General features: G+C 49.5%; 1 protein-coding gene across 2 annotated transcripts; it reads right to left on the bottom strand.

The window, feature by feature from the left end:
• Positions 1-6829: 6829 nt before the first annotated feature.
• UBE2G2 (ubiquitin conjugating enzyme E2 G2) lies at positions 6830-23881 on the bottom strand. Of its 2 annotated transcripts, XM_084291664.1 has the most exons (7): positions 22828-22952; positions 22559-22731; positions 19144-19179; positions 19009-19054; positions 13636-13754; positions 10665-10805; positions 6830-8857 (listed from the first exon to the last, which is right to left on the bottom strand). In XM_084291664.1, exons 4-7 carry the CDS (start codon positions 19047-19049, stop codon positions 8745-8747), a joined length of 414 nt encoding a protein of 137 aa, XP_084147790.1. In that variant the 5' UTR covers positions 19050-19054; positions 19144-19179; positions 22559-22731; positions 22828-22952; the 3' UTR covers positions 6830-8744. The 2 variants fall into 2 exon arrangements, with proteins under 2 accessions (XP_084147790.1, XP_084147789.1); XM_084291663.1 differs by lacking the exons at positions 22559-22731; positions 22828-22952 and adding an exon at positions 23808-23881.
• Positions 23882-24166: the final 285 nt, after the last annotated feature.

Raw genomic sequence — 24166 nt, 5'->3', positions numbered from 1 at the left:
AGAAAACTGACAGCCAGGGCAAAATGACAAAGAGCTGCGCTGCAAAACCCGGGCTTTTGTCGGGGAGGAACAGCCAGAGCTGCACCCACCAACAAGCACCTCGGCCCCAAGCCTTGCTACCAGCTGCCCCGTGTCCGGAGCTGCCCAAAAGTCCCGGGCACCTCTGTGTGCCACCAGGGGTGCTCCCCTCCCCGATTTAGGGCATCGTGCCTGTGCAGCTCCATCCAGAGGAGAGGCACCGCTGGCTGCCAGCCCCAGCCTCCCGACAGGTTGGCACAAAGGCGGCTCGGCGCCGCCGCACGCCGCGAGGCTGCACACATGTGTCCAGTTAAGCACGGCTCCAGGAGCTGGCAGCGCGGCCCCGCCACCCTTGGCGGGGGATTTACATAAGCAGTGGGACTTGTGCGAGCTGCACGAGGACCACAGCTCCCGCTGGTGCCGACCAGCATGGCCCCAGCACCGCAGGAACAGCGGGGTTTTGTCTTCCCAAGGGGACGCAGCCACCTTTGAGAATATCCCTGGGCAAAAAGCAGTCGCTGGGGACAGCTTCAGACACGAGGTTGTGCCCTCCAGCAGCGGAGGAACCCAGGAACTTCCTAGGGAAGAAAAATTCCTGGGGAAATTTTTTCTTTCTGGGAAAGAAAAATCGCTGTTTGTCAGCGTAAAGGAGAAGCAAGGCAGCACTGAGCCCAGCAGCATGGGCTTGCTTTTCAGCCACACGCTGCTAACAAACAGGGCTGGCCCTGAAGCTTGAGGCTGAAGGCAGCAAGGAGAGGGACACTGGTGGTCCTAAAGAATTTCACCCTTCTTGGCCTCGGGAACCTGGCACAGTAAAGGAGAGTGAGTGAAGTGCCGTGGGCTGGCCCACAGAAACCAAATCGTGATGTTAAACACGGGCACGGGGCCGGCTCTAGAAGCCCACGGCCACACTTGGTTCAGGAGCTGCTCCTTGTCCTAGCAGCGTTAGGAAGCCCTCTGCAAAATTGCCTCTAAGTGTGCTCACATTCCTGCGTGCACAAGCAACCAAGGGAGGATGGAAGAAAGGAGGAAAAACAGCAAGACGTTTGCCTAGTTCTTCTGGGCGGTAAACAAAACCATGTGGCAGCTCTGAACAAAATGATCCTTGGACTTCTCCCAAAAAGGTTTGGCCGTCCCTGGATTAGGAAAGGTTGAGAAACATGGCTGGAGACAACACACAGCAAGCAGAGCTTACATGCAGAGGACGGGGCTAGGAGGGCACCTCGATCACTGCTGGGCCCTGCACATGGGACAATGCTTCTGCGTTTCCACAACCGTAGCTCATTTGTTATTTGCAGACAACAGCCACATTTTGGGGATCACTGTTACATTTCAGTCTTTAATCCTGACACATGGCAAGAGCTCCTTCTCCCTAAAATACAGCATATGTAGGGGCACTCCCACAGCAGAACCCGGAGGGACCCCTGAGCACCACGCCTCAGGGGCACGGCCAAATCCAGCAGCACTGCCAGAGCTCGTGGTGGTGGCGCTGAATAAAGGGACAGGGTCCCACTCCTCGGCCACGCCATGGGATGGAAAGCCCTGCTGCAGGACATGTGGAGACCCCTCATGCTGCTTCAGCAGCTCCCATTTACATCCTCACACAAACTGCGGGAGACACCACACAAATGGGGGAGAAGCAGCAATAAACAGGAGCAAGCAGATAGGGGAGGAAAGCCCAGGCAGGCGTCCTCCTTCATGAGCTCCTCTCCTTCTGAACCGAGTTCCCACAAGAAATCCCCACACCAGTAAAGCTGTCAGCATTGTGCAGCGCCTGTAACTGCCATTAACCTGACCCCTTTGTGAAAAACTCAATTCCCAGAAATTTTGGAGAGGTTTTCCCAGGAAAGTTTGGGCAAAGGACCAGGCGGATTGTGAAAGGCACCGCTTTTAGGAACGGCATCAAAAAAGCCCACAGCAGCTCCAGTGCTGCGCGTCTCGCTGGTAGTTTCCCAGCACAGAGCACTCATCCCTTGCTTCTCCTCTACACTGGACAAACAGCCTGATCCCCTGTTCGCCCTTCACTGACCGTGGCTTTTCCGTTTTTCTGCCCCTTTTTGTTCTCCCCAGCAGACCCAGGCCCCTTGCCAGGGGCTGAGCCACCTCCAGGACCACAAACATTTCTGGCCGATCACTGCTGCTTGAACGGAGGTCACCAAAGACGAGTGCCTAAGAGCATTTAAGCTATGGAAATGGTTCTCCGTGTGTTCTCTGTAGGTGTTGGCTCCATGTGGAGGCAGAATAACCAGGGGGGACCGACAGGCAATGGTGGGGTGTGATGGGGACAGGGCAGTTCTGCCTGCAACACGACAGCCTTCCTGGCCTCTGACCTTGTCAAGGGTCTCTCTGAGAAGGGAATAACCAGAGGCCATGAAGGAGGTGAAGCTTTCCCATCACACATTTTCTGCTCCCTGCTCCTAGCTCTGCACCTCTTCAGCAGTGGCACCGGCCCCGAGACCCCTGGGGTTTGCGGAGCGCACACCTGCAAGCTGCGAGGTGAGGCAGGGAAGGGTTTTACAAACCTGCCAGCCTTCCTCTGCTGGGAGCAGCAGCTAACCTAAATGCTCTGTGTGGGGAATTGCGAGCAGGAGGGGTTGGCTGAGCAACCCACGAGCTGCACCTCCCCACGGGCTGCCTGGGGTAACGCCTGCGCCCCGGGGCTGCTCCCGGGGCAGAACAAGTATGGACACACAGAGGGATCCCCACAGCCACCCCGCGGGGAGCGCTGGACCCTTTGATGCGGGCAGCGAGCAGCTGACCACACGCTCCAGCCTGCAGCACGCAGACAGTGGCCGACAGCAGAAGCCAAGCCAGGGAAGCCCCAGGACCTGTCCCCAGGTGCCTGGGATCACCGAGGACCTGCAGGGACAGAAAAGGGGACACGGGGATCTGCTCAGAGCTCAGTGCAGTGCAGCAAGTGCTGGGCACAGCATCTCTGTGCCTCCTGAAGCCCACCTTGGGTCGCCCCAGGGGGAGGAAAAGGTGGAGGTGCCACCAGCCCCAGCAACGCCAGAGCTTTCCCAGCCCAGGCACCAGATCCACGCCGCCTGCACCACTGCTCCGCACCGCTTGGCTCTGTAGCTGCGAGGAAACGTCTCGCCCTGTGACAAACAGAATCGTGGCCCGATGCCATCGCTCGCCCGTGTACAGCTCTCATTATTCTAACTGCGATGATTCAGGCTTTGGAAAGAGCGGTGCCATGTTTACCGTCTGGTGCCGAGGCCGCGCACATTTTAACGAGCCCATTTCTTGGAAAAAGGCTGCTCGTTACAAGGACGCCTCTGGGCTCCAGCTTGCAGGGTCAGCGTGCCACTGGGGCAGGGGCAGCAGCAGCTGCGCTCACTCTGCCCACCCGCAAGGCGCCGAGCGCGGCTCCTTCTGCCGCAACATCCGGGGAGGGAAGGGAACAAAGACAGAGAACAATTGCTATTGTTTTTCCAGACTTTCTCAGGGCCGATTCCTCCGGTGCGTTGCTGCTACCCAGAGACGCCGGCCGCCACACAGAGGCCCCGCTACGCTTGGAACTGTTTGGACACGGCCCGACCCAGGGCATTTGCCACCCGACTCGGGGAGCCCAGCTCCTGCCAGCACGGGCGGCTTCCTCGGCTAGGCCACCCGACACACCGAGGGCAGCCCCTGTCCCCAGCTGCTCTCCAGAGCCCTGAGCATGGTCAGACACCTCTAGGATGCTCCGGCACAGAGGCAGGAGCCCAGCCAGCACCCCAGACATGGGGACCCGTCCTGCTGCCATCCATCTGCCAGGCGGTAGCAGGCCGTGAGCACCGGACTCGTGCTGGGCAGCAGGAGGAAACAGGCAGGGCTGTGTACGAGCAGGGGCAGGACGAGCAAGCCCTTGATTGCACCTTGATTGCAGCTCTAATTACAGCCCTTCCTCTCCCAGTGCAGCGCTGCTGCCCCTGCCTTTGAAGCCTTCCCTCGGAGAGACGACCACGAGGCTGCAGCGAGCTGCTCGCTCCCGGGGGGACTCGGTGAGAGCCAGGGGGTGCTGGAGCCAGCGGGGGGAAGGAGGGGCACAGCAGAGCCAAAATGCTGAGCCAAGGGCAGAACTCAGCCTCTCACCAAAGTGGGTTTGAAGACATCTGCCAGTCTGTCTGGCACCCCTTGCCCAGCACCAGCCATCAAACCAGCAGAAAAGGGCGGCGACGCCTGCTGAAGCAGCAGAGCAGGAGAAATGCCTGCGCAAATCCGTCACAGGCAGGCTCAGCAGAGACAAACCGGCCACTAAAGTTTGCTCCTGAGCCTGCCAGAGTCCTGTCTGTGGCCCAGCAGGACCCACGCACACAAGAGACCTTACCAGGTCCTCTCCTAGCAGCCAAACGAGCCCCTGACTAGGCTAGGGTGGTCTTGCGATGTCTCCAGCCTCCCAGGGCTCGACTACACCACGAGGGTCAGGAGCTTCTTGCAATAAATGCCTGGTCCTGGAGAGCCCGAGAGCCTGATGAACCCCCGGCAGGAGATTTGGCCTGCCTGAAGCTGTTGTCGTGTCAGTACAAATTTGGGCCTCAATTTGCCAAATCCTTTTGACACGGGAAAAACCGTTTTGGGGCAAGACTCCTAACCCGGCCGTGGGTGGGGAGACCTCCCCGTGCCAGGGCCGGTATATCCAGGAGCGTGGGTGCCCCCCGCTCCCCAGCGTGTCCCGTCCTGCATCTCTGCAGCTTTGAACCCACCTCCTGCAGCCTCCCCCAGCCCCGTGCCCCCTGGGCAGGGCAGCTCGGCTGCCTTCAGCCCCCGAGCAGCAGCGCAACGGCCCCACAGCCCCTGTCCCAGTGTCGGGAAGCACCGAGAGCTGCTCACACACGCTCTGCTAGCACGGGCAGCTGCCCTGTAATAAATAACCCCCCGTCCGTATCATTAGCGTTAATTATACAGGAACACACCCCGGCACCTGCACTGCTGCTGCAGTTGCGTCTCGGGGGGCACGAGCTGCTTTCGAAAGCCACCTGCTTGGCTTTCTGCTGGCTCTGACACTGCTTGTCCGTCCGTCTGAGGGACTGAGCCCGAGGCAGGACTGGGATGCTGCAGGTTTGGTGCCACGGCCAGAGCAGCTGGGAAGGGGCAGAAGCACACCAGGACCGCTGGGTGCCAGCTTCCTGAGCGCTTCACCAGCCTTCTGGGCAGGATCAATGCCCACTGCAGGACTGGGCGAACACAAACTGCAACTCGATTCAGCCAGTGGTGGCGGGCAGCACCGAGCATCCCCATCCCAACAAGCCATTACAGTACTTTGGTACCCAAAATAACATGGTGCAACACCTCAGAAGCAGCACGGTGCAAGGTGAGGAGCTCCAGGAAGAAATAGGACAGGCACTGCATGTCCTGCTGCTCACCTGATGCTAAACTGCTCTAAGCAGGTAAGAAGTGTCTAGAACTTAGACATTTGTCTCACTAAAAACTTAGAAACTGGTCTTATTACACAGTTCTCATCTTAATCTGATTTGCATAAAGACACTTAAAAATACTGGGTTTGTACTTAAAAGCAGTTGCTAACTACCCATCAACAGATAATAAACACGTGCTAGATCTAACAGCTCAGTTGTGCTCCCGTGTGCTCCAGCTGAGAGGCCCCACGGCTGTAGCACAGGGCATGCAGCTTCCTTACCAAGGGGCAACTTCAGGAGGGAAGCAAGAATCTTCCAGAGAGCAGAGATTTCCCCTCTGCATCCCGAAGGCAGCGCACCACCTTCCATTCATGAGACAGCTCAAGCCAAAAGAAAGCTGGAGAGCACCCTCCTGACGGCTCTGCCCCGAAGCTGCAGCCCTTTCATGTGGTTCCAACGCCTCTCACACAGCAGTTTGCACTTTCAAAGAACCACTCCATGCACACACACCAAACACAATGAACGTCTTGCATCCCACTGTGTGTGTTCTGACAGCGCTCCTCTTGCCAAGAAAAAAGTGCATGTGCATCGACATACTTATACACAAAGGCTTTAGAAAGGATGTTGCTTGCATTTTTACAGCTTTGTTGGGAAAAAAAGCTTTTTTTTTTTTTTTTAATATAGAAGCCTAAGGCAAATATAATCCAGGTAAGTTTTTTTGTTTTGTTTTGTTTTTAAAGTCTTCAACACTTTACTTACATGTAACACCTGTAGAGTTCTGACACTCCCCAAGGAATGTTTTACAGTAACTGCCTCAGCTGGAAAAAAGGCAATTGCTCAGAAAATTATTGCTACTGGCTAGTCTTACACACCTTGCTAACATGAGTACTCCTTCCAGGAGGGAGAGGATTACGCCTGGCAGGGATGTTACAGCATCGACATGGCAGCTTTACAAGCCGGAACACCAAGGTGTTCCCCAGCTGTAAGAAGCTGTCCCTGCACGGAAACCTTTGTGGGGCAAGCCAGGCACAGGCACAGGTGAGCTCTCCATTTCGGGGGACATTGTCCAATTCCAACTGAGATTTCCATCTCCGTGTCCTTCTCAAATCTGAGCGCTAATCTCAGCACGTTTTGAGCGCTACACAAAGTCATGATTCACCTGTTGCCATAACAAGACTCACAGACATCTAAGGCCAGACACAGAGATCATAACGAGACCTCTGCGAGAAGCGACCACATCAGCTGGCTACCAGATTTTTATAGTTTTCTTTGAAATACCAAGTGATTGCCATCATCAGAGGCAAGGCCTGGAAAGCCCAAGCCACTGTGTCAAGTCTTACACATCTCTAAGCAGCCCTGGTGGTTTACTTGTGTGACGATGAACCCTTCCCCTCCGTTGGCCCACATCAGAACTGGACTCCTTTGACCGTTGTTTGCCCATAAAAAACACTTGCTGAAATACACCGGCATACATTTATAAAAGGAAGAAATACAATCACTTTATTTTCAGTATACAGACTAAATCCCACTGTAAAATGAAGATAACGAGTGAACACACGTAAGTAAAATACTCTGCACTTAAAAAGAGCCCAGTCTGGCCACGTCTGCTGAACATGTTGTTTGCTACGCGGCGCACAGAGCTCTCCAGCATTGCTTCCAAAAGCGTTTGAGGCACTCCCAGGAGCTACACTTCAACTATCACAATTCAAAGAACCACTCTCTCTTTGCATACAAATGCTACATTTTCCTGTATGCCCTGAAATACTAGTTAGGTACAATATTATCACGTCCTCTCTGTTCCCAGATGATGGTGGGTCCTCCTCGCACCCTTACAGCAAAGGGAGAAGAAATACTTCTAAAGGGAGGTAAGCTCAGCAAGTTACAGCAATACAAACTCTTCAAAGGTGCAGAAAGATGGCATACTGTGATCTGCAACACATGAATAGGCAGCACGGACAGCGAGACATAAATACAAGTTCTACCCACACGCATGCAAGCAATCGCCTCCGTGAAGCTTTCTGCACAGTGTAACTCTGTCCACAGCACACGCTTCTCCTGGAGAAAAAAAAAGCCCTTCTTGTGTTTAGCCCATTTAAAGCAGCCAACAAAATCTGATTCCACGTGTTATCGATGGGCGTGTTATTGCTTGCAATAAGTTGAAGGAGATTTGGACTTAAGAGATCCGGTTGCGAAGCACAAAGGTCACCAGCAGCCCCTAATCAGTTTCCCAGCTCATCGCAGCATCTATTTCCCACAACCTGCACACCAGACTTTGGCTACAATACTCTGCAGTTTTAAACAAGCATCTTACCATCCTCTAGAAAACACAACTGACTCCTATTTAAATACATCAGAGCAGTCAGCATCAAGTATTACAGTTAATTGTACAAAATTCATCACGTTGGTTAGCGAAGGCTCATTCACCTGAAAAGCGGGTGACCTGGGCTGTAATGGCAAAGGCAAGCAGTGCCTAGCTTTCTGAGCAGGTATTTCACGTTCCCGGTGGAGCAGGCACATTCCCACTGAATTGTCAGGCTGCAGATGACCCACTTAGCCCACGGTGAACCTGGCCGAAGTGTTTAAGAATCCAGTTCTTCATATCTTGTGCCTCTAATTGAATGGAAAGTTTACACTGAATGTCTTTAAGAAGCAATAAAAGTAGTTTTGGGACTTCTTCTAAGAAAACACTGACTCAAAGGCTTGATACAAATTCACAGTGTAATGTAGGAATACCAGCCTATTCTAGACCACTAGGCAGTCTCTGGTAATGGCCACCGAGATCTTCTTTTAAAAATGTCACACAGTGCAAAGCCACTTTCTATATTAAACCACTCTGACTACAACCTTGTTTTACAGCCTCTCTTGCGAACCACACTCTTCAAATCAATTTGAAATGCTGCCTTTGGCTTAGCAAGTATCATAAAACTGACAGATTATTTTCTGCCTACTGCTGCTCCCGGTGCAATACTGCCTGTATGAATGTAAAACTAATTCTCCTGGCAGGTGACCTAAAACAGTGCTGTTCGCAGACAGCAGATTGGCAGAAATGGGCTGCAGATTGCAAATCCTCCAAGCTTTCCATACCATGAAGTGAGGTAGCAACAAATAGCCTTCAAAACAGCACTGCCCAAATATTTCTCCCTAGCAATAATTCCCTTTCCCCCACAATTTAGTGAGTAAACTAACTCCCACTCTAGTGAGTAAACTCTAAGCCTCTAGGCTTCTCTGGAGCAGCGGAAGCAGAAAAGAGATGGGAAATAAATAATGAAGGATAAGAAGTAGTAGGCCAATAATTTTGCAAAGATTTCCTTTTTGGTACCAGCACTGAGCACTGCTCTTTTTCAGGTGGAGAGAAATACAAAACATTGCAGTCTTTTTGTGAGCTTAAAGTCCAAGTGACTTCTGCACAATCTGCTTGGCAATCTTGTTGAATTGTTCTCTGTCTTCCCGCCACATCTTGGAGGCATCCACATTGGCTCCACTTTCATCGTTTGGCTCTGAAATGAGAGAGAGGGAAAGGTAGGTGGGCAGGCAGGCAACTGAGCAAGACCCTCTCCCTTCTTCAACACTGCCTCTACACTGCCACTTTGCCGTGGCTCTGGCACGCTTCCCCTGCTTGGGATTGCTGAAACACCACTAAAGGAAATTCAGCTGTGGGATTCCCAACCAGTTCTCATTTAAATGATCACAAGAGAGTGTCACAGCAAGGTAAGAACTTGTTTCTTTAGGTGAGAAACAAGTGGCAGTGACAAAAGTTTTATTTTGCTTATGGTCTCAGCCCCTGAGCCCCAGCACGCACACAGACTAACGTGTCACCAGTAGTGTTGTGAAGAGTTCTTAAAACTGCACAGTGCTCCCTGAAAAATATTTTTTTCTAGTTCTGCGGCTTCACAGACACAAAGCCCTCGCTGAGCAGGCCACCCAAACAGGCTCTGTCACTTTTTTTGGATGGTTTGTTCTATTTAAAAAAAAAAATACCACCATAAAATGCTTTCATTTCTGCAACATCTTTCATCCGAGGATTTCAGAGTGCTTTACAAAGTACATTAAGACCCTGTGACTCAAACACTTCTTTTGTGCAGAGGTAAGCTGAGGCACGGGCTCTGTTGAGTTCATGGTCAGCACAGAGCAGGACAACTGCCACAGGATTACACAAGTCATGCAGAACATACTCTGCCCGTTTTGCTTCATACACTAGTCCAAATCCAGCACAACCCAGTTCATGGCAGACACCTTGGGCTCCTGTTTTTCTCAGCACAATGCTGATGGTCCACCCTGGAACTCCAGTAGTCAGGACAGAAGATGCACAAGTCACCCAGCTGGGTAAGCTGGGGCTTCTGGGGCTTGTCCTGTCAGCAGAGCCACAGCTGAGAACTTGTCAGCAGCCTGGAAGAAGCTGACAGTTGATGTTTTTGGCTAACTCCTCCAAAAGACACGGGGAGAACAGGATGCCCCGTCAGAGATCAAGAGACCAGATGATTCTCCAGCAAAGCAGTCCAGGTAAGGCTGGACCACAAGCCGTGCTCCTCGAGGCCCCAGGGAGCCCAGCAAGGTACTGGTGCCCACTGGGCAGCTTCCCAGCAGCAGGTTACTATCCTGAAGCACGTAAGAATCTTTTGTGCTTGCTCTTTGTTCAGCTTTGCTGCTTCTAGAACAGCATCATCATTCAAAACTGACTCTCAGGGCCATGCTTTTTTCCTTTTCAGGCAGTTCAGTGGCTCTGTGTGGAAAAAGATCCATCTTTTGGGGGAGATGTACATGAGAGATCTGATCCACAGCCCTTGCGGGACTGAGGGGAAGCCACTTAAGAGGCTGCAAAAACACACTTTTACCACACCCCTCTTCTCAAGAAGGCTTCCTTTATATCTGGGGTGGCAGAACGGGGTACATTTCCCACGCTGGCAAAGTAACAAACAGAAATAGAGGGAGCTGGCTGGTGAATCACCGAGGCCACGGACTCCTATTTACCGGACTGATTTGATCTGGCTGGTAACCCTTCAGCTGCTAAAACCAAATCCCTAAAGGACCCAGAGCCTGACCATCAATCACCCTTTGCTTGGCTGCTGCTGACCCAGAAGGAACACTGTGCAGTTGCTACAAAGCTGGAAACACTTGTTTTCTAATTCAGTCTTACTTTTTTCTTTTATTTTAAGAGAATAAATAAATACGAGGGCTTTAAGAAGTCTGGTTCCTGCTGAGCAGTTTAAATGTCTTTTATCAGCTTAACATCAAAAAGCAAGGAGAAGCTCTAGCTATGCAGCAAGAAGCCAGCTGAGCTACAGCTAATAAAACATCAGTCCTTACCTGCCAGCATGCTAACGACTGACAAGAGGATCTTTTCCACACTCTGCACAGGACTCCATCGCTCAGCGCTGCTCTCATATCCCATGGGATCATCCCCAGGAGCATGAAGAATAGAGATGCAAACTCTCCCGTCCGGGTAAACTGCACAAGAGGCACAAAGGATTGATTGTTACTTGGAGGAAAAACTTAGCCTCTCCAGATCTTTAGCACAGATTAACATTTGGACTTCGCCTTCATATGACTGATACTAAAACTTCCTCTTACAAAGGCAAGATGATACAAAAGCTGGAAGACTAAAATCTAGCAAAAACTTCCTTAAACGGGTTTACAAACTTGGGTCGTCTTCACCAAGAGAAGCTCTCTGGGAGCGCTCAGATCACTTAACAACCAACGAGAGGCTCCTTTGAAAAAAAAATAAGAGCTGCAGCCTGGTGGAACAAGCCAAATACTGAGGCACACACAGCTCCAGGTCAGTAACTAGTCTTAAAGCAAGGGGTAACAGCCTTACAGCACTGAATGCGTGTTGGAGTCCTCCGCTGGACCATGACTGTAAAAAAAAAAAGTTAAGCAAACATGCTGTGCTGCAGCAGGGAGACAAAAGCGGTAAGGTACAAAGGAAATAATTACTCTTATTTGAGCATTACTCAGGTGCAACCACATGGGTTCATGCCGCTTTTTTGTGCTTTTTGCTTAAAGCTCAGCTACATGAAAGCGCATGGAGGAAAAGTAACCTATCAGCTTGGGGTGTGGGCATCTTCCCCTTCTGGTTTTAACCTAAGCAATGCATCCACCTCACACAAGTCCTCCTCTCAGACACTGGACTCCACTGACTTGATCATTAGGCCAAAGCAAAGCTGAACAGGCAACACAGAGAACATGGGAGTTTGAAATGCTACTTTAGGAACTTGGTAGAATCCTACGGCATCCCAACGAGTTACAGCTTCACCCTGGTACTTTCGGTGTTTCTGGTCCTCTGGAGACCAAACCCATGCCATTGCCAGGAAAACAAAACAAGTGAGTGACCACTGGAAGCAGTTGTGCTTGTTTCCAGTTCCTTCCACCCAACCAGCTAATGTCTGTACAAGCCTGGGACGTGTAAGCACTTTGGAAGACTTATTGTATTTACACCCCCTCCTGCAGCCCCGGGCTGAGGGCTGGAGCTGGTCTAACCATAGCTGGAAGAGACAAAAACAGCACATGCTGAATCAGCACTTCTCCCTGCAAGTTAGGAACACATCAGGAGAAGTTAGTTAGTAAGTTAGTTATTTTCATGTTTTTATGCAGCATCTCTTAAACAGTTGGATGTCAGCAGCATAAGCAATGCAGAAAAGGTTGATTCCAGGAAGACGTACGCATCTCCCACTTTGTTACTAAATGTTAAAGCAAGGTTTTCACTTAATTGCTGCTTTGAAGTTATCTTTGCCAAAGCATCCGCAAACGTTATTTTAAGCAACAGTAGCTCTGTGATGTCTCTTGTCCCCTCCGTATATAACTCAAAACTGCACAGATAATGGAACGTAGACTTTTTGAACACTTTTCTTCCAATTTCCCAAAGGATGAGGAGCAATCATTTAACAGAAGCAGAACAGAAGCCTGGCTACCAATTTCTACAGCCTTACTGGGTATAACCAGCCCACCACAAACCCACCTGGGAAGATTCACATGACTACCTCTGGAGACCTCAAATTTCAATTCACATGACCCAGTCATGGAGCTTTAAAGAGCTGAGGCCTGTACACCCAGTCTGTTCCCACCAACCCCCAGAGGCAGTGCTCAGTGTGGCAGAGCCACTCTGCAACAGGTAAGGGTCAGGCTGCTTGGACTTCTCCACACCCCACTCCTCCTGGCCCTGCTGCAGGCTGGGCACACAAAGTATATAGAGGTCTTCCACAGGAGAACAAAAAGATGGGTTTGACTGTGGACTAAATGGGCAAGAAACTGTGTCAGTAGTGTTTTGAGAGGGGGACAGCAGAGGAACTTCACAAAATTGCAAAATTCCTTGGAACAGGATGAAGAAAATGGATGCCCAGCTGAGATCAAGACTGGTGTACCAGTGCAGGAATGTCAGCTGAGAAGGAAACAGCAGGCAGGAGGGCAGCACTTGCCTTTTATTGCTCTCAGGTGGCACAGACCTAATAGCCAAGAGCACAGATCCAGCCCATCACATCTGGGTGATGACAAACAATCTTTACACAAGCCATGTTGATTTAACAGATGTACTAAGTAAGGATTTTACAACAAACACCAAGGCTGACTCCAGAAAAGAATGCTCTGTGCTTTACGTTTTTTACCTGTCCAAGGCAAAAAGTTGTTAGTTGTAGTCATTGTTACTTTGATTCCTTCTTCTTATGAGAAACACAGCTGAGATATTGTCAGTGCTAGAATTGCAGCAAAAGGGACAGCAAAAGTATCTAAAAATTAAAAGCTTGTAAATGTGCCAGCTGCTTGGACAGAGCACTGCGGATGTCAGAACGATCACGTCAGAAGTGTTACAGAATCCTCGACTTCAAGTGAAAAAAGCCATGCTGCCAACTAAAGCTGTTTCCAAACTTTGGTCAATATGAACAAGTGTTCACTTGTTAAAATAACACAGAACTACTTAAATACAAGCCATAGTGCAATACTGGAAAGAGTCAGTATTATTTTACTGAATCTCACATCGTTTGCAAAGCATTCATTTCAGGCTATTTATTTATTTTACTCAGTTATGAGGATGCCTGGAATGACCTTCGAGGCAGTGAAATTATTGGAAACTTTACTGGACTGTTTATTACCAACAGGTATCTGAGGATTAATGTGGTAAAGAGAGAGTGACCCTAAGAAAGCGCAGCATTGCTGTACAGCTGAACACTCCTAGGCACAGTTGGGAGTGTCACTGCTGGTAACAACACCAGCTCTCCTGCTACCAAAGCCGTTCCTTTAAGGTGCAAAAACAACCCGTGCCCCTCACGTCCTGCTGCATCAGACTCACTGTTTGGATGGAACATCTCGCACGTGAACCGCATCTTCGGAGGACTCAACGGATAGTCGAGTGGGAAGCTCAGAATAGCTGGGAAAACCCCGTACTCGAAACAGGTGTCTTCAGGACCCCTAGAAACAGATAAAAAGTTATTCACCCAAGTTTCATGTATTTCTTTCACCCACAGTCTTGTCTAGTGAGATGCCTTAGCTTTGGATTATATCATCGGCTCCAGAACACTGAGAGTTAAAACACTCTCACCTCACACCTCAAACTTAAATCCAAATACAGGGTTTGGGAGGGAAGGGGGGAAAAAAAATAAATCAAAGCTTGCACACTAAATTACTAGGAAGGTCACAACATGGCTTAATTAGCAGGGTGTGTCTGGCTATAATTGGAGTATCTGGCTCCAAGGCATGTTCCAGGATTTGAGTGTCTGCACGTCAAGAGAAAGCAGAGGCAGGTGTGGGACTCCTGTGCCTTTGAAGATACTGCTGTGCTGCACAGAGAGAGATGTCAAACGCTGCAGCTCAAAAATAATTCATAAAACCCAGGAGGATTCAAACTGCCAGTATCGAGCGTAACCACACATAAACACTTCATGCCATCTGATGCAAAAAAAAATACAACAATGGTTTGTAACAATAAACACACAGCCCAGGGGCCGTAAACGCTAGGTGCAGGACAATACAGATCTATGGCATTTGTTTTCATTCTCTCAAGCGTACACTGAGAAGAATTTCATCAAGGCTCCTGCATGAAACATTGCACCGTGAACACAATAAGGAAATCAAAGTACAAATTCAAAGGGCAATCAAGTGAGAATACGAAGACAACTGTTTTGCCTTCTCTGCACAAAGCATCTTTGGAAGGTAAGCAAAAAAGTTTATTTGACATGATTTATTCAAACTCTGTGAACCATCTGGAAGTTATAAAGCAAACACGATTTCCCCTGACCGGGAAGATCATGGAATGAGCTTCATCACTTAAAACCTTAGCCAGGGAAACACATGCATCGCACAGAAAGCTTTTCAAACAAGGACGATATTGTCTGGGAAATAAAGTTTATGAATGTATTCATGCCTCCACCTCCCAACCTGCAAACACATTATCCATGCCAGAAGGAAAAAAAATAATTTCAAAAGCCAAATGGTCAAAGACTCCTTACAGCTAAGGCTGCACTGGTAACCTGCAGAAAAAGGAAAAAAAAAAAAAAAAAGACTAGCAAAACCTAAAGCCCTAAGAAGTTAAACTCTGGGATTTAACTCAGTTTGGGTTTAACTCAGTTAAACTTTGGGATTCAGAAGACTTGAGTGGTCAATAAACACAAGACTGAAATATTTTAAACCTGCACACTTAACAGCAGCAGGCAAGTTCAGAGACACGCACCGATGCAGAACGAAAGCTAACCCATCTCAACCGCTGATGTTCCCTCTCTCGTCTTTTCCATAAATTTAGCCAGGATCCAATATTCACATTTGAGGGTAAACCGAATGCATTTTTTCATGAGCATTTTAATTCCAGCTGCATTTTGAAGGCTCATTGTTGAACTTCTGAGGGTATGTACATACACGCATTGAAAGCTGGTGGGTGTCTTATGTTCTGTTTTGAGAGCAAACACACAGCCTCGAGGGCTCTTCTGTCAAATACGTTAACCCAACAGGCTCCGTTGCAGGCCTTGTAATAAGTGAGCAAACTGCTTTTGTTTTAGCCATTCAGTGCTGCCGGGATCAACTTCAAAGAAATTATTCGAGTTAATCCAAGGCAGCATTTGCTACTACGGAACACCCAGGACAGCGCCACTTTCAACTCACAAAGGACATCACCACGGCCAACAAGGCACAAAGTACAGCACCCTCTGTAGCGCTGCCACCTGCTCTGTGAAGATTCCAAAGCACATCACACTTGCAAAGCCTCTGTGATTTGTGGTATGATTTCCTCTGAGCTGCTACACCAGCTGGAGCCCAGACTACCGGGCACCCCATCAGGGTTCCCCCAAGAAAAGCCTCAGTGGCATCCTTCCCTCTCAGCAGAGAGCCAATAGTCCAGCCCATTAAACAAGCAGTGCCTTAAGCAGCTTTTCTGCTTTCTCAGAAAAAAAAAAAACTGCTTGAGGCACTGTTTAAGGCACTCATTCTGCATGACTTGGGACATAAGTCTCTAAGAAATACCTCATCCTAAACCTGGTTAAACAGAAAATCCTGTAAGGTCTGTGAGGCAGGCGGTCTGCATCCTTCCCCCCATGCAGTGCTACTCTGCAGATTTCACTGAAGGGCTGGGGCACCGCTTCTCCAGCACAGCATCCAGCATCTTCCCAGCCACCACAGCACTTCACCTCCATCGCACAAAGCCACGAAAATGTACTGGGAACTGACAGCAACAGTAAGGTTGGAGGGAATTTTGAGGGCCATCGGTACCCACGCGGGTTCAATCCTGACTCGGTCACTGCGCACGGTGATCGCAGCAGCTTTTTCTGTCCTGGCCACACTTCTGGTGCTCTCGCAGTCAGTCTCCTTCCAAGCAACTACAGCAAAGAGATCTAAGCAGATTCAAGAAACTAACAAAAAGTTGCATTATTCCTGCAGCATCGGTGCTAAAGATGCTGAATCCAACACTGAAAATAACATCATATTATTAACAACTCTGTCAGCATAACACGAAAATGAGAAACTCTGAACTCTGTGAGGTCGATGTTACTTGGGCAAGGGGAAAAACACAGCGGTAGCGTCTGCCAAAACAGGAGGGAAAAGCGAATTGACAAGGACAATTAATTCTATAGCCACGGTTTCAAGTGCATTTGTAAAGGGCTTCTTATTTGTAAAAAGAAGCTGGAAAAAGACCAAAGCCCACAGTCGTCAGATGCTGAAAAGGGGAATTCCACACTAAACAAAACAAAAGGCATAAGCCTAATTATAGATCTAATTACCTTTCTAGAGAGGCTTTTTATAAGTTTGCTTCAATCTATGTAATTTCTTTTTCAAGCCATCTTTAGGCTAACAAAGTTCTTTACAATTATATATTTGTGTGTCTTTGGGGATAAACTTTAATACCAAGGCAAGCTTTCCTTTGCCAACCAAAGAGGACCAAACTTCGCCTTGAAACATGAAATTCATGAGCTTGCACAACACAACGCAGCCTGTCGGACCTCACGCAGTGCTAAGGTATTGAGCAGCATTATGATAAACCCTCTCGACATGCTGGGGCTATTTATCAGCATGAATAAGTCATCCTGCTGCAAAGACTTGGTTTTCATAAATATTCTAATCGAGCTCCTGTTTGATGTCTTATCACGAAGGTGCGTTTCACACCAGGTTCTGAACCTTCACTATTTGGAAAAATTATCACGTTGGGTTTCCAATTCCAGATCTAAAATGTAAGCTTAAAAACTATTCTGTCATTTGGTCATGTCAGTACAGCCTTAACATTTATGTTTAACATTTATTCAGCACTGCTGCAGACAAGAACACCGGAAATACAAATTATTATTACCATTATTTTTAAAAGGCTTTTTTTTTATTATTATTTTATCTCTGAGCCAAGCTCTTACATCAATCCATTAATCTCTGTAACATTACCCAACCCACCTCTGGATTGATAAATGGGTGATGTCTTTTTCCCCCTTAAATCTCTCTCTTTTTTTCTGTATTTATTTGTGATGATGTACTGTAACTTTATAGAAACTGGGTGGAGAGAAGAAAAAAATTCTCTTTTTCATTATTATGCTACTTACCTACCTTTTCTATTCCATCTGTCTCAAATTTAAAGTCAACCTTACTTTAATTACCTCATCTGCACTTCTTTCAATCCCACAGTCTAACGCAGCACATTTGAGATTACAAAACATTCAAGAAGATTATCACAAAAATGTAAACAAGTCATTTAGCTTGCTTTCCAGATGTACTCAAATATTTTTACTAATAGAGTTTTGTAAAGAGATGAAAGTAACCCAACGTGTTTAGAGTAAACATGTTTCTATTGTACCACAGCTTCAGAATTTAGCAGATCTTAAAATATAATTCTATTATGACACACACACAATACAGAAACCAAAAGCTCCTCCGCCTCTCATTTTACGCTGACAAAGACCTGAAGCTCAACACTCAGCACTTTAAAGGGCTTTCAAGTTTGCAGGCAGCTCCTCTGTTGTTTAAGAATTTGTTATGGGAAACATCAGAAAAAAAGTATTTTCTAAGTAATGAATCAAATACAAAAGTACCTCTGCGTGTCCCCCCAGGAAAGCTCTCATCAACCACAAAATCTCTTCTGCTAGAAAGTATTGAGGGACAAGAATTTCCTTCCACATTCCAAGAAGCGCATTAAATTCTCTGGGATTTCTGAGCTCCAAGCTACGCACGACTTTCTGAACTGAAAGTAGGTACTAGCAAATACATGTTTTGGCAAAGTGCTAACTACCTGACTTACAGAAAGAAGGGAAAGCGTTGGCAGTTGCCTAACGTGAGAGGTGTGGGCTGCCATAAGCTACCTATTCCCCCAAAAGGTGTGTGTCTTCAGGGGACTGAGCCAGCAGGAATCACGACCTGTTTGTCCCAGGATGGATTATTGCTGCGATAAGCAGAGGCATTCACCAACTGCTCATGTGAATGCGCCAACAAGCAGCGTTCATTCAAATCTCCACTTACCAAGGCCTGCAATAATTCAGAGTCCCACATCCGCAAGCGAGTAGGATCACCCATGCGGCCAGCTTTTGCGGGACAGGTGGCACACTACAGCTCAACAGGCTTTTGCACTGCTTGCACAATCCACAGCGACCAGAGCTGCTCACCAGCAGAAGAGCTTATACACAAAACCGCCGCGCACAACAGCAGCTGATTCAGGACATTCACAGAATTTTAAAAGATTATTTACGTTTGTGGGTTTTTTTGTTTGTTTGGTTTTTACTTCAACTGCTTTATCAGACTGATTACCTTGCACTTCTCCTAGAATAAATTTCAGTATTAAGTAATTTTAGACACTCACCTTTTTCTCCTATCACTGGTGATCTGCCTGTTTCACTCCACTTCACATGAAAAAACCTGTCCCATATTTGCAGTTGAGCAACGTTCCCAGTGTGTCTGTTTGACCTACAAGCAATTTACGGTTTCCTACAGTGTTTGTGTATACACCGTATATCCAGTGGAGCCCAAACGATTCCTGTAGCATTTGCAAGTTATACATGCCAAGGGTTTCTTATTATGACACCTGCACAACAAATCATCACTTGAGTGCAACACTGCCTCTGCCCAACTGTTTGAATTCCCAATATAATTCTCAGCTCAGATCTGACAAAAAGTTCCCAGCCAAAAATAGGCCAAGATTGATGCTAGGCAAAACTGGTAAGATTATTATTTTACTATTTTTTTTTTTAATATTCTTCTGTTAACTCACATAATCAGAGCTTCCCACTCAAAGAAGTTCTCTTCGTTCATAGGACCTGTCAAGAGACAAAACAGAACAATGCTCAGAGCTACCAGAAGGTGAGGCTCCAACTTGGCAGCGCACAGACTCCGCTCAGCTCCTCACCTGCTACTATCCCTTCTGGTGGGTTCAGGGTCAGCTCTGTGAAAAGAACAAACACCAGAGGTTAACATGGCCGGCAAGCCTGAGCGTTTCAGCGAGCGTCTGGGTCACCGTGGCTCAGCACAGAGGCTCCTCAGCAAAAACACCTCCAGGAAAACCTCGAGGAGGAGACCGTGGGAGGAATCGTCTGGGCGTGCTGTACTGGGCAAGACTCCACATCCAGCAGGCCCCAGGATCTCACTGGTGACAATTTAATGTTGCCATGCAAGACAGTTTTCTAAACAAAATGATCCCAGAATCGTAGAAAGGTTTGGGTTGGAAGGGGCCCTAAAGATCCTCTAGGTCAAGCCCCTGCTCTGGGCAGGGCCCCTTGCCCCCAGCCCAGGCTGTCCCCAGCCCCATCCAGACTGGCCTTGGGCACTGCCAGAAATGGGGCACCCACAGCTGCTCAGGGCAGCACCTCACCACCCTCTGAGTGAAGTTCTTCCTAATATCTAACCTATTATCTATATTTTTTCAGCTTAAAGCCATTCAGGCACACGCTCAACCAACGTGAAGAGAGCACAGGCTGTCTTCTCACAACCCCTTGGCAGCGACTCAGGGTAACAAACCCCAGCACACGCGCTGCTCATCGAGAGCATCACCTCCCAAGCAGTGGCCCATGGGCTACCAGCACTCACAAAACAACCGCAGAAAACCCCCTACTCTTTCTCAGGCACACACACACACACACACACACAAAAAAAAAAAAAAAAAAAAAAGAGAGAAGTACGAATACACAGCCAGGGAAGACAAAAAGTCCCGAACCAGTAACAAAGAGGTTTAACCTAATTTCTGCTAGGCTACGAATGAAAGCTGCAGGTGATGCTGCACAGAACAGCACACAGCTCTTTGTCTGTCCAGGAAAACTTACTGCCAAGCAAAGATAGCAAAAGCTGAGTTTACCCAGCTTGCATTTACCTTTGGCACAAACCTCCCTGATTTAAGTTCAAAGAGCAGGAAATTGGAGGTCGGTGCCAGCGTGACACACACCCCGAGCACCTGGACAGTGGCATTACAGAGCAGGTTGTCCACCCTGAGAGCAGGTCTCCAGCACCCTGCCTGCAGATGTTTTTAGGCAGACGGAGAGATGTCAAGCCTGGGAGCTCCTGAACTGCGTGTATCTATCGCAGGGCACTCCCTTTAAGGAAAAAAAAAATAATAATAATGGGTATTTCCCCTGCTTTCCTTTGAAAACCTGGGGAGCTTCATTGTTTCAGCCCCTGTGCTGCTGGAGGCAGCATCTGGCAGCAAAGCCAGGGGGCTCTTTACGGTGCTCCCCCTCCGAGCACAACCGGGGCGATGGGAAGCAGGAGGCAGATACCAGTGAGCAAAGTCTCTGCAGTGCTGGGAGTTCAATTCTCCACTTCTCTTTCTCACCTCTCCCCTTGGGGACAGGTGAAGGAGGTTTCCATCCAGAAGGACTGGCAGTGAACGGGCCCAGGAGCTTTGACTGGGAAGAGCTGCTGCTCAGTTAGGAAGGAAGAGGCCCCTCTACACGTGCATGGTCACATCCTCCCGGGTGATTTGTTAAGAGCTCTCCCTCTAAAGGAAATTGGGAGCACCGCTTTCAAGAGGTAGGAAGAGTGATCTGCTCCAGTCCTGCCACTGCGTCTAAAACAGAAGCCAAACAAGGGTAACCCTAGAGGAATGCTGGGGGGGAGTTTTTCCAATTATTGCAGCACGCAGCAAAAAGACTGCAAGAGGTGTTTGTTTAACCTTTCCCTGCAGAACGCCTGTTGGAAATGGAAGTGGCCAAATGCTGGAACAGGCTTTCTAGAGAAGGTGGTCGGTGCCCCGCGCCTGGCAGCAGTCAGGAGGCACCTGGACAGAGCCCTCGGTGACGTGCTCTACCTGCTGCTTAGCCCTGAAGTGCTGGGGTGGCTGCAAAAAAGGATAAAGATGGGAAACCAGAAGAAGAATCCTAAAAACAAACAAACAAAAAAAAATTTGAAGGGCCAAAGGGGAAAACAAAGGGGCAGCAGAGGCACGAGGAGAAGCAGAGGCTGGCAGGTAAGACGCTGGCCATTTACACATCAGCAGAGCCACTTTTGGGTGTCACAGGGAGTCTGGGTGGCTGGAGAGCTTTCCGTTCACACACATGTGGTGGGTGCATGCTGGAGGAGCCCGTGGCGGCGCAGCCCACCAACCGATGCAGAACAATGTCTCTCTTCAGGGCTGGGAGCATTTGGAGCCGTTTCCAGCTTCGCATCCTCCACAAGGCATCCCGTTTGGTTCGCGTGGCGGTTTTGCTGCACACAGTCAGGGGATTTGTGTCCAAACCCAGACACAATGGAGCCCCAGCTTGCAGCAGAAGAGCTAAGCCTTACTTGAAAGCTTTGCTTTTAAGTCGAGCCTGAATGAAAGGCAGAAGCTGGCACAACCAGAGCGCAGTGCTGCTGCTAGGGACTGGGGGCAGATCTGGGTGCACACACCACTGACGCCTCCCTTCTCATTCTGATGCTTGCCGTGGAGTCCTTCCAGGCTGACTACACCTCAAACAACGTGAGCTGAGAACATACCTTCTTGTCGGTGGGGTTAACAAGGGGACTGACTGTATTACTTGCCTTCTGCGAGCTGTATCCATTTAGCATGTCCCCAGGGTGACCAAGCAAACAAAGTTCAGCAAATAGCACAGGCACGTTCCCTCAGCACCTGAGGGGCCTGAACCCAGAGCCCTGCTTTGCAAGAAGCCCCGTTTCCTTCTCTCCTGGTCTGGGGGCTCAGGCGCAAGTCCCCCAGGAAGGGCTCTGGCTGCAGGGGGCGGCTTGGTGCCCGTCCACCCAGCCAAGGTCGTGCCTGGAAGCAAGCTCTCCGCCTCCAGCTCCAGCCTGTAACCCATTTTAGATTGAAAGCATCCAGATTGTGATAAGGTGTCTTCCTGATCTTGTAGCAAGGAAATGATAAAGGCAGAAGCAGCAGGTTCCCACCTCTTAAGTCTCACAAGCTCCTATTGAGACTGTATTTTTTTCAGGCTGTAATACTATTAAATATTCTAAATTTAGAATTAATAACAAAGGGATTATGCCCTTTCTTATACCTGATTTCTGAAAGCTTTATCTCAATTAGTTTTATGATAAAAATGCTTGAATAAATACGAGACAGCAAGAAGTCATTAGACTCTAAACACGTAAACAACGTTCTAAACAAGGACAAAAAATAAATCTCCCTGGTGCTCAGAGCCATCTTCCCTCTGTCTCTGCATAGAAGGGAAAACAGTGAGGTGTTAGAGCATCTCCCAGATGGAAGTAAGGCTTTTGGGTTCCAATGGGTTGGAACTTCTCACTGCATCAAACGTTTTTCACCCATGGTAAATATAAACAGACTCAGAGATGCACACAGGGAAAATTAAAAGCCAAAGCTTAAGGTGTGCACGCACACAGAGAAGCAAAGGGGCCAATCCTCAAAGCCTTCCTCTCTCCACCACTGTGCTGGCAGGGCAGAAACCGAAATTCCTCGTTTGCTTCTGTACCGCAGGTGTCCAGAAGCAGAAGCGCCGTCCCCTCAGCCACCACGGATGGCATTCTCTTCTCACAGCACTGCCTTTTATTACTGTTGGGAAAGGGTTTGGAAAGGTAGATCACAAGCAAGATGTTATCTCCGTTCATGATAAGTGCCACATTGGGAAACTATGCAGAGAAGACTCACGTGATGTCTGCCTGTAGCATTCATTAAAACTGGTTTCGATGCTGTTTATTTAGCATCGCTCTTCCCTTAATAACTCATTCATACAGGGCATTTGAGTTAGATCTCGGAGCCTCTCAGAAACAAAGGATCAAAAACGCTGCAGGGCCTTACGTAAGAGAAAAGACAAAAGCAAAGTCGAGTCTTTTGGAAGCTGGCCGGCGGTTCTGGACCATGACAGCAACCTGTGGGTTCCTGGGGCACAACACAAGCAGGCGTCTGACCCGCACGGCAGCCCCAGGCCAGCTCAGGAAGGGCCGTGCAAAGCTTTGTGTTGGCATCCAGCTCTTCCAGCCCGACGCCAACCTCCACCTACCAACCAGGCCTTTTTTTCGCCCCGTTCCACTTCCTTTCCTTATGTAAAAGGCCAGGATACGAAAGACCAAATGGACGAAGGAGGAAGCTGCGTGTGTTAGGAGAAACTCACCTTCGGGCACGTCGCAAGGGCACTGGGGAGCAGACTGCTCGTGCTGGGGGGAGCGCCCCGAGAGGGCCCCATCCCCGGGGCACCCAGTAAGAGCAGCAGGAGCAGAAATAGGAGCAGAAATAGGAGCAGGAATAGGAGCAGCAGGAGCAGCAGCAGGCTCCCTGCTCCCTCTGGCGGGGCGCTGGGGGCCCACCAGCGGCTGACACGCCGCATTTTGTCTGCGAGCCACAGCCCGTGCGGTTTTTAACCAAACAACTCCACGTCAGCAAAAAAAAAAATAATAAAAATAAAAAGGAGAACCGTCCCTCCACCCCCCCCACCCCCCACCCCCGTCCGGGGCTTCCTGAGCGCGGCCGATGAGGAGAGCCCCGGGGAGGCGCTGCCGGGCCGGGCCCAGCGGTGGGCCCGGGGAGGCCCGGCCCTGCCCGCCCGGTGCCGCGGCGGCGGGACCCCCTCACGGGGGGTGAGGATGGGGTCGAGGAGCGCCCGGAGCCCCCCGGCACCCCCCTCGACTCACGCTTGTACTCGGCCATCAGCCGCTTCAGCGCCGTGCCCGCCATGGCTCCGCCTCTGTGGTGCGGGCAGGGCCCTCCCCGCCGCGCCGGGCAGGCGCAGAGCGAGCGCGGCCCCGGCTGAGGCGAGCGCCATGAGGGGACCGGGCGGGGGGCGGCGGGGACACGGGCAGGGGGCTGCGGGGAGCCCTCTGAGGGTGGTTAGGTTTTGGCAGCGCTGTGGGGATGCAAAGCTCGGTGTGTGCTCGCCTGCCGGGTTCCTGGTAGCTCCTCATGCACAGTGTGGTGGCATTAGGCTTCCCTCCCCGCTTACAGACCAGGTTTCTCCACCAAAAACCAAGCCCTGAGCCCGCAGCTCTGCAGG

Source organism: Netta rufina, assembly GCF_964035555.1.
Source record: "Netta rufina genome assembly, chromosome: 9".
NCBI classification, from domain to species: Eukaryota; Metazoa; Chordata; class Aves; order Anseriformes; family Anatidae; genus Netta; species Netta rufina.
The sequence above is the reverse complement of the archived record's forward strand: the minus strand, read 5'-3'. Positions and strand labels throughout refer to the sequence as shown.